Source organism: Pinus tabuliformis, chromosome 6 (assembly GCF_031772625.1).
Source record: "Pinus tabuliformis cultivar Carrire ecotype Pingquan chromosome 6, CPIR1, whole genome shotgun sequence".
Classification (NCBI taxonomy): domain Eukaryota; kingdom Viridiplantae; phylum Streptophyta; class Pinopsida; order Pinales; family Pinaceae; genus Pinus; species Pinus tabuliformis.
The window spans coordinates 106592128-106607112 of NC_142292.1; the positions used below are offsets into that span (position 1 = coordinate 106592128).

At 41.6% G+C, this 14985-nt stretch overlaps 1 protein-coding gene across 1 annotated transcript; it reads right to left on the reverse strand.

Moving 5' to 3' along the window:
• Positions 1 to 406: 406 nt before the first annotated feature.
• Positions 407 to 2728, reverse strand: LOC149257522 (uncharacterized). Its single transcript, XM_089378702.1, has 2 exons — positions 1514 to 2728; positions 407 to 1081 (listed from the first exon to the last, which is right to left on the reverse strand). The coding sequence occupies exons 1-2, from the start codon at positions 2726 to 2728 to the stop codon at positions 407 to 409; spliced, it is 1890 nt and encodes a 629-aa protein (XP_089234828.1).
• Between the last annotated feature and the right edge of the window lie 12257 nt (positions 2729 to 14985).

Here is a 14985-nt window from a genome sequence, read left to right on the forward strand (position 1 = left end):
GAGAGATGCCTGGAGAAAATGTAATGGATCCAATGCCTTGGCTGGCTAATAAATAACCTTTCTCCATTAGGTTGCTCATGATACGCTTGTCCTTTCGAAGCGAAGTGGTAGTACTATCACCATAAATTTTGAGGAGAGCCGTGAATCCCAAGTGATGCCTCTAGATTTTAAAATGAATGTTGCTGTTTTCTTCCTGAGTGCATTCGTGCCAAGTGTCCCTCCTTCTTGAGATGCGGCGGCGATGTACTCTACGGCATAACCTGTCATAAAACCATTCTATCTCCGCCTTTTGTTGCCATAAATGTTTCCGCTGCGCCTGTCCTTTCGTCCGGCGCCAACGATCAAAACTCATCACATTTCCGGCCAGTCCCATCATGCGTTGCCGTGAATCCCTGCCCTTTACCGGTCACGCCCGGTCTGTGTTGCCTAGGTCCTGCTGGGCCAGCTGTAAGCACTTTTCCTTAAGGCTCGGACAGTCCACCTGTTGCCAACAACTGTCCCATTCCCCTTCTTGGTTATCAATACCAAAGTTTGCCAAGTAATCCGCCAGCCCATTAGCTTTACATCTGACCGCCTGAAAGACTAACCCGTTCATTCCAGCAATCAACTCTGCAATATTCTCCGTCACCTTGGCTAGCCTCCAGTGTTTCGTGGCTCTGCTTGCCTTAGTACCTCCATAGATTTTCTTTGCGACTGAGATAACCAGAGACGAATCGCCTTCCACTATCGCCTTGCTTGTCTGTAGATTCTTTAGGATTCTTAGCCCCTGCTCTAGCGCCGTGAACTCCATCTCGTTGTTCGTGCTTTCTCCCAGCTCTCTGCAATATATATGAAGAATTTCGCCAACCTGGTTCCTTATAACACCTCCTATACCTGCCAGCCCGGGGTTTCCTCTAGACGCACCATCAAAATTCAGCTTCAAACTTCCCTCCGGAGGGCAATTCCATCTATTGGCCTCCGGATTTGGTTGCTGCTGGTGTCTCGGCATCGTAATGCTGTGGATAGCTTCCAATTGAAATCTCTTCAGGATAAGTAAGTCTCGATCTGATGGATTTTCTTTAGGATCCACTTTACATTTTGCCTGAATTAACTGTTTGATGTTTGTTAATATAGTTTCTTTGGAATGCTCCGCATTTCTGTATTCATCCTAGAATATTCTTCTATTGCGTTCTTTCCATATTGTCCACAATAAGAAGCCTAGCAAAGTTTTCCAGATGCTGTTGACTCTTTGGTTATTGGAGAAGTTACTTTGCCAATTCAGGATGGTATTATGTATTGATCCTCTGTCTCTGTTGGAATCTCTGAGAATTCCCTCCATCCAATTCCATAGGTGATTCGCCCACTCACAAGAATTAAACAAGTGGTTTATTGTTTCTTCTTCGACTAAGCACATTGGGCATCTGGAAGGTCCATTGAATCCTTTTTTGCGTAAGTTATCCCAAGTTAGGGTTTTGTTTCGCATCAGAAGCCAGAGGAAAGTCTTAATTTTCGGCCAAAATAGGTTGTCCCATACCTTGTTGCACCAGGGCACTGCCTCCTCCTGTTCAGCCTTTTCTATTATGTCCCTTGCTTCTTTTAATGTGAAGTTACCACTCCCTTTCATACCCCATCTCAGTTGATCTTCTTCTTCTGTCTTCCGAATCTTTCTTTTTAGTAACTGATCATTGACTTGTTGTATGCTTTCATTTCTTTCAATGTTGTTGCCGCAATTGAGTTTTATCCATTCCCTCCAGTTTGGATCCCTGCTGTTCTGATTCCAGTAATGGTGGACTCTGTACCTGCCTTCATTTTGGCTGAATAGTTTGAGAGAGGATAGTTCTGGGGTACCCAGTTTTGGGAGTTGTTGCCAGGCATCTTGCCAAAACAGGGTGAGCCTTCCATTGCGTATTTCCCAAAAGCTATTCTCTTGCACTAAGCTCCGGTTTTTTCTCGCGAGGTTCCAAATGGGTGAGCCCTCCGGGACCTCTTGCAGTCTTACAAGATCCTGATTGTTGCAGTCGGGAATGTATTTTTCTTTCCAATGTCTAGCCCACGGCAAATTGGGCTCTTTAATCCATCTCCACCATAATTTTGCACCACAGGTCATGTTGACGATTGAAGGATCCACAAGATTTAATCCCCCCATAGATTTCGGCTTGCATAACTTATTCCAAGCTACCAGCACCCATTTTTTCTTATCCCCATTACCATTCCATAGGAAGGATCTCTGTATGGTTCTAATTTGTTGTAGAATCCCCTTGGGTGCTGGTAGCATAGATAGTAAGTACTGTGGTATAGCCTGTAACACAGCCTTAGTTAGCACTAATCTGCCAGCAAAGTTAAGTGCCCTGTGCGTCCAATGTTTACATTTTTTCTCCATGTTGGCTATAATCTTCTCCCAGTGCACTTTCTGCCCAGGTTTGAGAGTTAGGGGAGCCCCTAGATACTTCGATGGTAGATTGCCTATCCTGAATCCAAGAAGTCGAGACAGATGAGCCTGAATATTCGGATGAGTATGGAAGAAGAAGATCGTCGATTTGGAGAAATTTATTTCCATTCCTGATGCTTTGCTAAAAAGATCTAAGATATTCCTGAATGCCAAGGCCTCTTTTACTGTGGGGATTCCGTGTAACATGGTGTCGTCCACAAACTGTTGATGAGTGGTGGCAGGTAAGGAACGTATTGGTTGAAGACCCTTAATAGTTTCTTCAGCTTTCTTCTTGGCTATGATTCTGCTGAGACCCTCCATGGAAAAGGAAAGGGGACAAAGGATCACCCTGTCTTATTCCACGCGAGGGTGAGAAGGGTTCAGAGGGAGCTCCATTAACAAGGATCGAGAACCTTGTGGATTTGATGAGGGCTAGAATCCAGCTGATCCATTGCCTGCAGAAACCGAAAGCATCCAATATAGCTTCTAGGTACCTCCAGCTCACCTTGTCATATGCTTTTGAAAGATCGAGCTGCATTAACATCCCTGCTTCTTTCCTTGAGTGGAGGGTATGGATCATCTCCTGAGCAAGGAGGATATTGTCTAATATCTGCCTTCCCTCGACATAGCCCGATTTCTCTGCTGAAATGATGCCCGGAAGAATCGGCTTCAATCTATTGGCTATGACTTTTGATATTATTTTATAAATGACATTGCAGAGGGCAATAGGTCTGAACTTTTCAGGGGTATTGGCTTCCTCAACCTTAGGTATGAGCGCTATAAAGGTTGAATTAATGGATTTTAGAATTGTTCCAGAGCGTCTAGAGTCCTCAACAACATCCCATACTTCCTGCTTCACAATGTGCCAACAAGCCTTGTAAAAGTTGATGGTGAACCCATCCGGTCCTGGGGCTTTGTCGTTTGGCATGCTTTTCACAGCTTCCTCCACCTCTTCCAATGTGATTTCCCTGCAGAGGGCCCAATTCTGATCAGAGTTGATAGATTTGGGTATGGCTTTTAGAAGTTCCTTGATGGCTTCCTCTCTATTTATCTGCGGTTCCTGTGCTATGGAGTTGAAATGTTCTTGGAGCAGCGCTGATATATCGTGGTGGTTCTTCAGTGGCTCCCCATCTTTATTTTTTATCTCAAGAATTTTGTTTGCACTTCTGTAGTCTAGAGCAGATCTGTGAAAAAATTTGGTATTCTGCTCTCCTTCTTTTAGCCATTGAATTCTTGATTTTTGTTTCCAGAGAGTTTCTTCTTGCCTACATCTATTGTGCCACTGTTGAGTTAGAAATTTCTCCTGCTCCACAGATTCCTCATTACTGTTCCCAGCTGCCCAGTCTTTGTGAATCTGTTCCAATTTCTCTTCTATTATGGTTTTCTCCTTAAAGATGTCCCCAAATACCGTTCGGTTCCACTCCTTTATCTTATCTTTGATAATTCTTAACTTCTTCTGCAGATTAAACATTTTGGAACCTTTGCCTTCCAGGGGTTCTGACCACCATTTCTCCACCAGCTTGAGGAAGTTAGGGTGATCCAGCCAAAATTTTTCAAATCTGAATGGTTTATTCCTTGGTGTACCCTGAACCGCAACTGTGATCGAAATTGGCCAATGGTCCGATCCTCCACTTGGAAGGATGTCTGACTCTACGGTGATGCCATCCATTATGATATTTTCAGAAATCAAAAATCTATCCAAGCGAGAGGCAATCATCCTTTCTCCCCCTCTCCTGTTATTCCAAGTGAAGTTGCCACTCTTGGGGAGAATGTCTACCATTTTGACATTATCAATGAAACTTGTGAAAGCCTCCGCATCCCTATTAAGTTTCCTTAGACCCCCTCTCTTCTCCAGAAGGGTTGTTATCATGTTGAAATCTCCCCCCAGAATACATTTGGACATTGGATATCTAGCAATAAGTCTATATAAGGAATTTAAGAAACTTATTTTATCTTCTGTTCTTTGTGGTCCATATACATTAACACATAAGAATGATTCAGAATTACCTGTGGGTTGAACTTCCACAGCGATGAAGTGTTTGTTCGCTTCTGCAGAGATCACCTGAATATCTCTTGTGTCCCACAGCGTTGCTAGGCCGCCTTCTCGGCCCTGACTTTCAACTTCTAGATAGTTTATGTTCCTTCCGATCTTCTTGCTTATCGTGGCCATGCTGGAGCTGCTGCATTTGGTTTCTTGTAAGAACATGATTTCCGGTTTGTATTTCTGAAATTTGCGCTTCAATATTCTGTGCTTTGCTTGGCTGTTAAGCCCTCTTGCATTCCATGATGTGATCTTCATGACTAACTTTTGGTTTTATTGATAGGTCGGGAAGGCGCTGAGCGCCTTCATCTTCCCTGAGTTTATCATTATCATACCTAGCTCCTGCAAAGCTTCACCACTTGTCCTTCGGCCTCTTCTTTTCTTTTGTTTGGAGCTGGATGAGTTCCATAGAAGACTCTTTGAATGGATGCCATTACCTCTTGCTATACCTAGCTTCCTGTTCTGCCTTTCTAAATCTGCTTTCTACCGTGCTATGAACAAATCATTGACCTTCTTGATTTCTTCCTCCGGTACATTTTCTATGCCTTGAGTTTTCCAGTTCTCAGCTATAACTGGTAGATTCATCCCTTCCTTGGCTAGTACCTCCTCCAGCTCGAAATCCTCGCTTCCTCCATCGCTGGTTAGCATGTCTGCGTCCTCCTCCGGCTCTTCTGGTCGCTCCTGCATTTGGACTTCGTTGGTGTTCTTGTCCTCTTCCGCTTCTTTCCTGGTTCGTTCTTCCTCTTCCTTACGCCCCTTATTTGATGTTAGGGTTCTGTGCCCATCCTCTGAGTCTGTTTCTAGATCCAAGATTTCAAAGGTATTACTGTAGTTGTTTATGTCTGTTCCTGCTTTGTTTATTCTTCTTCTATTGACTCTCTGCCTTGACTTTGGTGTTATGAAGTTATTTTTGCCTTTTTTTACCTGCTCTGTTTTAGTGTCTTCTTCCTTCCTGTTCATTGGACATTCCCTTATTAAATGTCCATGTTCATGACATTTACGACATCGAAATGGGATCTGCTCATAGTCTATTGCCTGAAAGTAGTCTTCATCCCTGTATTCGAGCCATAGCCCCTCATGCAGTGCCCCCGATACATCCATTTCTACACATATTCTTGCGCATGAGGTGTATTTCTTTTGCAAAGTTGCCTCCGAGGCTTTGATAAAAGTTCCCAGCTGATCTCCAATTTGTTTTAGAGCATTCAGACCCCAATAATCTATTGGGAGAGAGAATAAACGATTCCACACTGGAACTTGAGTAAAGGATTCTTTTTCTGGAGTGAAGTTTGATTTCCATGGTCGCATGTACAGACCAGCAGAAGCCATGAAATATGGGCCTCCATCAAAAATCCTATCCTTATCTTCCAGGTTAGTAAACACAACTGTGAAGAAACCTTTGGCTCCCAAGTGCAGTTTGACATCCCCTCTGAGCTTCCAATGCTGTCTAATCCATTGACATAAGACCCTTTCAGTTGGCCACATACCCATAAACTTGCATATGACTGCATGTTCTGTCATGTGCTCTCGGTAAGCTTGAATCTCCAGATCCGTGATTACAACCCTGAGATTGTCAGTTTTTATTGGTTTGCAGATCCCGTTCGTTGTTGGTTGTCTATTGGGTCTCGAGCTTGTGTCCCCTTTCTTTTCTTTATTCTCCCTCCTGTTTTCTTCGTTCCCCCTACCTTCTTCTGATTGTCTTTCCTTGTTTTCTGTCAGTTTTTGTCCTGAAGTGTTTTTATTTTCACTATTTTCCAGACCCTCATCCTCTATTCCTTTGACCTCTGTATTGCTATCTAGTTCATTGTCTTCCACTTGCTTTTTCTTCTTGTTTGTCCCGCCACTCTGCTTGAAATCGTCATACCCCGAGATCCTGACTCCTTCCTTCACGTTCTTCCTCTGTTTCTGCATTATTATTTGTTTATACGTAGGGGTCCCAATGGACCCCTTTGCACCCATCTGGACGGTCAGCTCTTGACCCTTTCTGAACAGTGCTGCTATCCGAGATCTGTGCACTTCCAGGTCTGAAGAAATTTCAGTGTTTCAGAAACCCTCGTTTCGCTCCTGCTCTCTTCCGCTTCTCCCCATCATCAATTCAATTTTCCCTCTCGTTGATTAATGTTAGTTACACACCACTACCGCAGATTACACTCCACTACAGGATCTCCCACTAATTTCTTCATCAGTTGGAACTAGTTTAATTGAATTTAACAAAGTTAAACTGAATTAAATAATTACAGCACAAAATAAATTCAACTAGGGATCCTAAAAACTAGGAGACACTCTACATGACTCTAGTTAGAACCTCAACTCGAATTAACTGAGCCAACTAAGTCAAATTAACTTAGTTAACTATTACAAGTTGTCATGAGATGTGGAATTATGGCTTTGTGTTTCTCCACAATCCCATCTACTGCTTTCTTTACCTTGTAAAGCCATATGGAACTCACCACTGACTTGTCTGTTGGTCTTGGGACCATTTCCCAAACAATGTTTCTGATAATGGAGTCATACTCCTCAACCATAGCATCAACCCATACTGGTTGCTGCATTGCTTCCTCAAATGAGGATGGCTCAACCTCTACACTCTCACTCATCAGAGTCATGTAGCCAGTAAACCAATCTGGTGACCTCCTCTATCTGCGTTGTGATGTGGGTGCTCCCACATTCTCTCTAGCATCATGCATCAATCTGTCAGTCTCTTTGGTGTGCTTCCTTTCATCTCTGGAAGTCTCTGCATGAGCGGGTTCTCCACTCTCTACTCGTTTGCATGTGGTTGCTCCACATCATCATGAGGTTCCTCCTTTGGAGATAAAAGCTCCTCATTTGCATGTAACTGAATCTCCCTCTCAAGGGAACATCTCATGGCCTTTTCTTCATTGAACTTCACATTTCTACGAACCACTATCATCTTGTTGGATGGAAAATACACCCGATATTTGTGAGGCATATCAGTGTACCCCACAAATATGCCCAACTCAGCCATTGGCTGTAGATTTTTATGTGCATCCTTAGTAACATGACAGTAGGTTGATGAACCAAAGATCTTGTTACATTTGGTTTCTTACCTGAAAAATCTTCTTCTGGTGTACTCATCCCGAGAATTTGATGAGGGATTCTATTCTGCAAATAGAAAATTGTGTTGCATGCTTCAGCGCATAAGTGCAACAATTGGCCGTGATCATGTAACATGACCTATGCAACTCCTACAATACTTTTGTTCTTCCTTTAAACCACCCCATTCTGTTATGGGTTATGAGGTACTATTAACTCCCTCCGAATGCCTTCTGATGCACAAAAGTTCTTGAATTCATTTGACACATATTCCCCATCGTTATCACTTCTGAGAGCTTTAACTTTCGTGCCAGTATCTTTCTCGACAAGTGCTTTAAATTCACAAAATTTAGCGAACATTGGATATTTCTTTTGCATGAAGAAAATCCAACACTTACGAGAAAAATAATCAACAAATATTGCATAATACCTGTGTTTGGTTGTGGATGTTGTTGAGAATGGTCCACACACATCTTAGTGAACTCTATCAAGGATTGCTTGCGCTTGATTGTATTTATCATGAAAAGAAGATTTGGTGTACTTCCCCAATGTACATCCTTTGCATGTGCCTCTCTTCTCTAGTGTACCCTTGGGAAGTCCTATAGAAATTCACCGTATGATATTCAAAATTCTATGGTGCAAGTGACCCAATCTTCTATGCCACAACTCATTGATGTCTCAGCTTTGCACCTTCTTTTTTTTGTGCTCAAAGAAGCGCAATATTCTACATCCAATTTGTAGAGCTTCTTCACCTGAACCCCAATCCGATTCACCTATCCTGAGGCTATATACAAAGGAAATCATTTCCCTTGCTAAATTTCACATCGTAGCCACGATCCTCTAACATGGAAAATGAAACCAAATTATTCTTCCAACACAGAACATACATGACATCTTTTAATGTGAGAGGAGAACCAAACTCCCTCTGAAAGGTAACAGTACAGTTATCGGTCGCACTATACCTCCCATCATTTCCCGTGTCGATGTGCATATGGATGTCCTTCTCCTCCAAGTCACTAAATAACTCTTTGTTATCGGTCATATGAAATGAGGCTCTACTATCCTGGTACCACACACTACCCATCACCGATGTCACCATGCAAGCGATGAGGGTGAAAACCAGCTCGAATTGTGAAGAAAGAGCTTCACCTTCCACTCCTCTTGAGGGATTTTTACTGGCCTTCTTGTGCAGACACTTTGTGGCATAGTGTCCCAGCTCGTGATAGTGGAAAGATTTAATCTTCAACATGTCCTTCTTCTTGCCACCTTAACTAGAATTTGATTTGGAATGGGATGACTTCCCCTTTCCTTTCTTCGCCTTTCCAGCTAAGGCACAATTCTCCTCATCATCATGCTTGGATGAGGATCCATCCGTGGTGTTCCGCCAAATCTCTTCTTGTACCAAGTTAAACCACAATCTCTCCCACTCTGGTAGCTTCTCCCTCCCATTAATGGAGTCCTGGTAGCTATTCCAGCTTTTGGGAAGGCCTAGAAGTGCTAGGCTCACCAGATCGTCTTCAACAATTATAACACCGACACTTCCAAGATCATCCTAACATTGGGTGAACTTGTTCAAGTACTTCGGTATTGTGTCACACTTCTCAATCTTGATATTTCTGAGCTTGTCCTTGAATGCCAACTTCCTGTGGTCATTTTTGTTTTGAAACAGGTATGTCAAGACCTTCCACATTGCAAATGGATTTTCCTTACCATGGAGGTTCGAGAAAATATGATATCAAACTCCTTCTAGGATAATCCTTCTCTCCTTTGCCACACACTTTCTCCACTCTTCGAGATCCTAAACATCACCTGGCTTAGGAATATCTTTGTCTATGAATTCCTTAAGCATGTTGTCTTCTAACACTACCTCCATCCTTTCCTTCCAAGCAATGTAGTTCAAACTACCCTAAAGGACATATCCGAACCTCAATCCGTAGAACGACATCTTGCTCGCACTAAAATATGATACTACAAATTCAATTTTTCCTGCAAAAGACAAACTCGTATTCTCCTCTTCTATAGTGATTTCAACTCCCATATCATTTAGAAATTCCTTCTAGATTCAAATTGCAGATTGTAATATGCTAAAACAATTGACTTGAATCTACTCTACTCATCATTAGAAACAATAAATGATGGATGAAATCACGAAGCATAAAAGGAAAGAATTCAATGACACATAATACAATAATTTTCTAGGGAAAGCCAAAGATAATAACCCTTGCTATTTGTATATTACATTAATAAGAAAATATGAGAATATTACAATGCTTTGCTCAAGCCTGAGCAACCTCAACACTATCTCTATCTATCTCACTGCTTCCCAGACAAACTGAAGCTAATACTTAGCCAATTTTGTTTCCTGCCAAGCTCCTATTTCTTTGCGCACTTTCTTAGGGAATTAGGCCATATTTGATTGGGAAATTCCATAAATATGAATTACACAATCCTCATAGGCCTTCCTCTTATTGCATGCACCACCTGTACAATTCAGATGATTATACCATTGATAATACATTGTCCCTGAACTCCAATCTCAACTGGGTCTTTCTTTGATCTGACATGCATGAGTTAATTATGAGTGAATCTTCAGTTTACTGGTTGATCACTCCAGGTTACACCCCACTACTGGATCTCCCACTAATTTCTCCATCAGTTGGAACTAGCTTAACTGAATTTAACTCAGTTAAACTGAATTAAATAATTACAACTCAAAATAAACTCAACCATGGCTCCTAAAAAGTAGGAGACACTCAAAATGAATCTAGTTAGACCCTCAACTTGAATTAACTGAGCCAACTAAGTCAAATTAACTTATTTAGCTATTTCAAGCTGTCATGAAATGTGGAATTACAATTTAATTCCTAATTTTATTCAAGGACAAAATAAATTAGAATTTTCTTGTTGCATTTTCAACACTTGATTGTGAGGACGTGCATTGGATCTTATATGTAATTGGAAGGTGGTCTCATCATGGGCTGGGAAACTTAACCAAGGCCCAAGCCCACCAGAGTATCATATTGACATTTGTAAGGGATGCATTGAGAGCCATGAGACTCCATCATGTGTGTTAGCATCATTTCATGCCATGGGCACCCTCAACACCTTCAACAGTTTGTTCATTGCCCCACATTATTCGCAAGATCATGCACTTAGATCAGCATGACCCAGCGGAATTAGCATGATTATTGAAGTTGATCCAAGGCCCAAAGGAGGTTTATCTCACCCTTGAGAAATGGGAGGGCGGGCACCATCATCGGAGCCCTCACTTGGAGCATTGTACAAGCTATTCTTTCATTTAGAGACCCATAAGACCAGCAAATGTGCCCCAAACCCACTTTGGGACCCCACATGATGACTTACATGGAAAATTAGGGGTCATCCCCTAATTCATCTTTATTTGATTCCTCTCTTTCATCATGGTGTTAGAAAACCAGAAAGGAAGAATATTTTCTTATGTTGATAACTACTTGTGATATTATTATGTTCTTATTAAATTTCTTATGTTCTTCTTATATATTTGTTTCATCCCTATCACATGGTCAGACTTCAGAGACTTACCAGCAGAGGATGACATCAAAACCCTCACCTATGATGTTAGTCCTTTTTCAGTGAGGAGGAGGCAAAAACAAGAAAAATAAGATACATAGCTAGATGGGGATGAGATGGATGAAGAAGAAACTAATACAGAGGAACATGATGAAAGAAAATACAAGGAGGAAACAAAGGAAGAAATTGATGGAGATGAGAAGGAATAGCAAAAGGAAGAAGATAAGAAAAACAAAGAGGATAGTTGCAGGAAAAGGAAAACCAACTAGCATATATGGTCAGCCTCTCCTTGGAGGCCATCCAGTGTAGGATGCTAGCTAAATCCTATGCTTTTTACCTCAGAGAACAATGGCTGCAATTTCATATTAAAATACTAGCACAAAGGGGCGCCATGCCATTTTAGGACTGCAGGCAGTTTATTGATCTTTGTGATCAAAGTGCACTAGAGGATAGGGCCAAAATGGCTAAGTTTTATTTGCACAACATGACCCTCACATACATGAATATTTGGGATCCTAATGCAGAGCTAGGAGATCTACAATTAATGGCTTTGGCATCACCGATGAACCATGAGAAGTCAAGGTCCACATAGATGAAAAGAATATTGGCCAGAGAGAAAAATGAACCTCTTTTCATCAGAGTTGAACAATCAAATCCCATGGCCCTAATCAACACCCATAATCTAATTGCAAATGACCCTCAACTGGCACCTAGATATATTGCTGCCCAAGAGCAAGCAATTTCACATTTTGAGGATATGTTTAGGCTGCTAAGAGATGATAATATACATGCCTGCTAAAGGAGATGGAAAACAATGCCACACAGCTTGAAGGTTAGAGAATATCACTCCCCTCAAAGGTTGAGAGAGGCACTCAACATGACACCTATGTATAAGAAATCGATGCAAAGGTTGAAGGTCAATGGGATAGGCCTAAAACTCAGTCCACCACTACTCCTAAGGATGCTAGAAGGGATAAAAGTAGAAGAGGAAAAGAGGCAGTGGGAAGAAGTAGAAGGAAAGCAGACTTCTATAAATAAGAAGAAGAGTCCACATCAGAAGCATGGGATGTCAGAGAGGCTACCAGAGCCATGAAGAACATGGACATTAACTAAGTTGCTCAGAGGATGAGCAACACTTTCAGTAGGGGGGTGATGATGAGCCTCATCATTGATTATATGGGCCTTAATTGGCCTTAATTCACCTCCTAGCTTAGTCAAACCAACTATTCTCACAAAGTATTACATACTTTTGATTATATTTTGTTTATGAGATGAGTTAGAGTTGGATATGTTGCTTTGTGGTCTAATGTGCATGTAGTGCAGGACTAAAGGATAAAAGCAAGGAAAAATGTAGGTATAAAGGATAAAAGCAAGGAACTATGGCAAAGACCTTGGTAAAACTCGAATGGGACAAGGGAGAGTAATTATAGGAGGTAAATCCTCCTCATTTACTACCCCTCCAATCAAATATTCCTCCATCAGCTTGGAGTGCAAACAACCATCACTTTGAGGACTAGGAGACAACCGAGCAAGTGAAATCGACGTAAACTAGTTTTTCTTGAGTTGGAGGCCAAGCCTCCCTAATGGGAAGGAAGTCATTAGAGACTTCGGATGTATAAGTGGAGAGGCTTAGGACCTCAGTAGGATTCAGACTTTCTTTGTAAAACTCTACTTTAATTTTGAGTTGCAAGAGACTTGTGACAATTGTTCTGTAATCCATGGTTTTCATAATGAGAATGAGTTATGTTTTAAGCCAGCACTAAGTTAACTCAGAGGGCTGAAGCTCTTGGGTTAGGGCCCAAACCGAGACACCAAAGCTCCTCTTTACTGTACATATATGCTAGCATAGATTTATGGTTTTGTTCACTTGCTTAAGTAGTTTCATGGTTTTCTGTTCATTTGCTTAAGTAGATTCATGGTTTTCTGTTTTATTTGCTTATGTAGCTTCATTTTCATTACATAAGTATAGCGTAGATTATTCATGGTTTTTCTGTTCATTAGCTTCAATTGCTGCATTTACTGTAGTTTACTTCCATTTGTGCCTTCTTTCAGTTTATATGTTAGCTAGGAGAAAATATCACCATAAGGTTGTGCCCAGGTGTCTCGGCCTCATCTCCTCCCTCTGGGACCATGTCTTGAGGAATAGACCCTTCAAAAACCCCAAAAACATAGGTTTCTGGTTCTCGCATGAGCTATGGAGTTTGTTGTTTGATGCAGTTATTTTTTCACCCTCACTGGTTTTTATGTCGTTTTCTTTTGAAACCTCCTTCAACACGTTCTTCATGCATCACTTCCTCGCTGTACGATCCACAACAAACCTTCACAATCACCGTCTGATTCATTATTTTCTCCAACTGCTACCTCGCATGAAGTCTTCCACTTACTTTATGCGATTTAATCTCCACTGTCAATATGTCTCTTGATCCGATAGCTATCGCGTCACCTCAACACTTTATGCGCTTTAAACCCCCACCACCGATCTACCTTGCCTAATCTGACGACTATCGAGTCACCTGATCGGCAACTAGCTTGGTCGATCTCCACCATTGATCAGCCCTGCCTGATCCAACGGTTACCGTGCAATCTCGCGCAAATTATTGCATGACCGTTATCTACCCGAGAGCACGCAAGAAAAGTGGTTTTCTCGTGCTATGTGTCGCGTAGTAAGGCTAATCGCGTGAAATTTCAGAATTCCGCTTATGACCTTGAGGGCACGCAAGAAACTACATACCACCTTAGAAACCCACTCCATCATTTCCACATGTTTCTTTTTCCTGCGATATGATCTTCGTTGTCCATCCTCTGGCTAATCTTGTCCGTCCATCTCTTGACTTAACCTCCGCGATAAGACCCCAGTCGTTCATCCTGTGTGTTCACCCTATTCATCCATCTAGTCACTTAGGCCTTCATGATAAGATCTCCACCATTCATCTTCTTCCTTACCCTGTCCGCCCATCTCTTCACTTAATCCCTCGCGATATGATCTCTGCCGTTCATCTACTTCATTAACCCTGTTCATCCATTTAATCGCTTAAGCCCCCGTGATAAGATCTCCACTTCCATCTTCTGCTCGTTGATAGATCCAACGGTCCCTACGCACTACTGTGTCCTTACGTCCTCCTTTCATTAATTTTGACCTCCGATTGCTCTTCTGCTTGAAAATAGATTTAGCTTAGGTTTCTTTGCTTACACCTTAGTATAGTTTAATGCTCTTACCTATACAAATTAGGTAGCAGCATTAGGTTAGTGATTGTTTTAGAAATTCTACTTAGCATAACTGTTTAAATTGGTTAATTAGGTTATGGTATGGTTTAGCATTACATGTTGTTCTCTTCATTACTGCAGTAGAGTAACTCTCTCTTAGAATAGGTTTGCTCTTCTTCTATCAAAGAATTAAGCTTCTTCTGAACCTATAGAAGTCTGGCTCACGGGGGCTTCACTCACTGAACCTCTAACGTAGCACGTGCATTCGTGGCATACTAAGCAATACCCTTAATTTGACTACATATTGGAAAATACCTCTAAAAATCACATTATTTAACCCCCTACCAATATAAATCCAATACACCTTCCCAATTTAAAACACCCCTATTTTCACTAAATATTGTATGTATCCATTCTTTTGTTCACATTTTTTATACCCTTTTATTTTTATATCCTTTGTATAGTGACATGATGCCTCTTGTGACCCCACATGCATTTTACAATGCACCTTTCTTCTTTAGTCTAGACCCTCTAGATGCAAGAAAACTATCTACAACCAAGGTTGGGGCCCCATATCTCAAAACAAGGGTGCAATCCCAACCTAGACATGCTTAGAAGAAGAGGATGGACAAGTCCCAACACATGCGCTCTTAAGGGAATAACACGAAAGCAAGAAATCACCTTTTGATTCACTATCATCTCACCAATGAGATATGGGCTATCACTCATAGAC

Bases quoted from the DNA above. Each gene is read 5' to 3' on its own strand.
- LOC149257522 (XM_089378702.1), bottom strand. From the start codon at position 2,728: ATGGAGGGTCTCAGCAGAATCATAGCCAAGAAGAAAGCTGAAGAAACT. The intron at 1,082-1,513 runs GTATGGGACAAC...CAGTTAATTCAG, and splicing joins CAGTGCCCTGGTGCAACAAG to GCAAAATGTAAAGTGGATCC.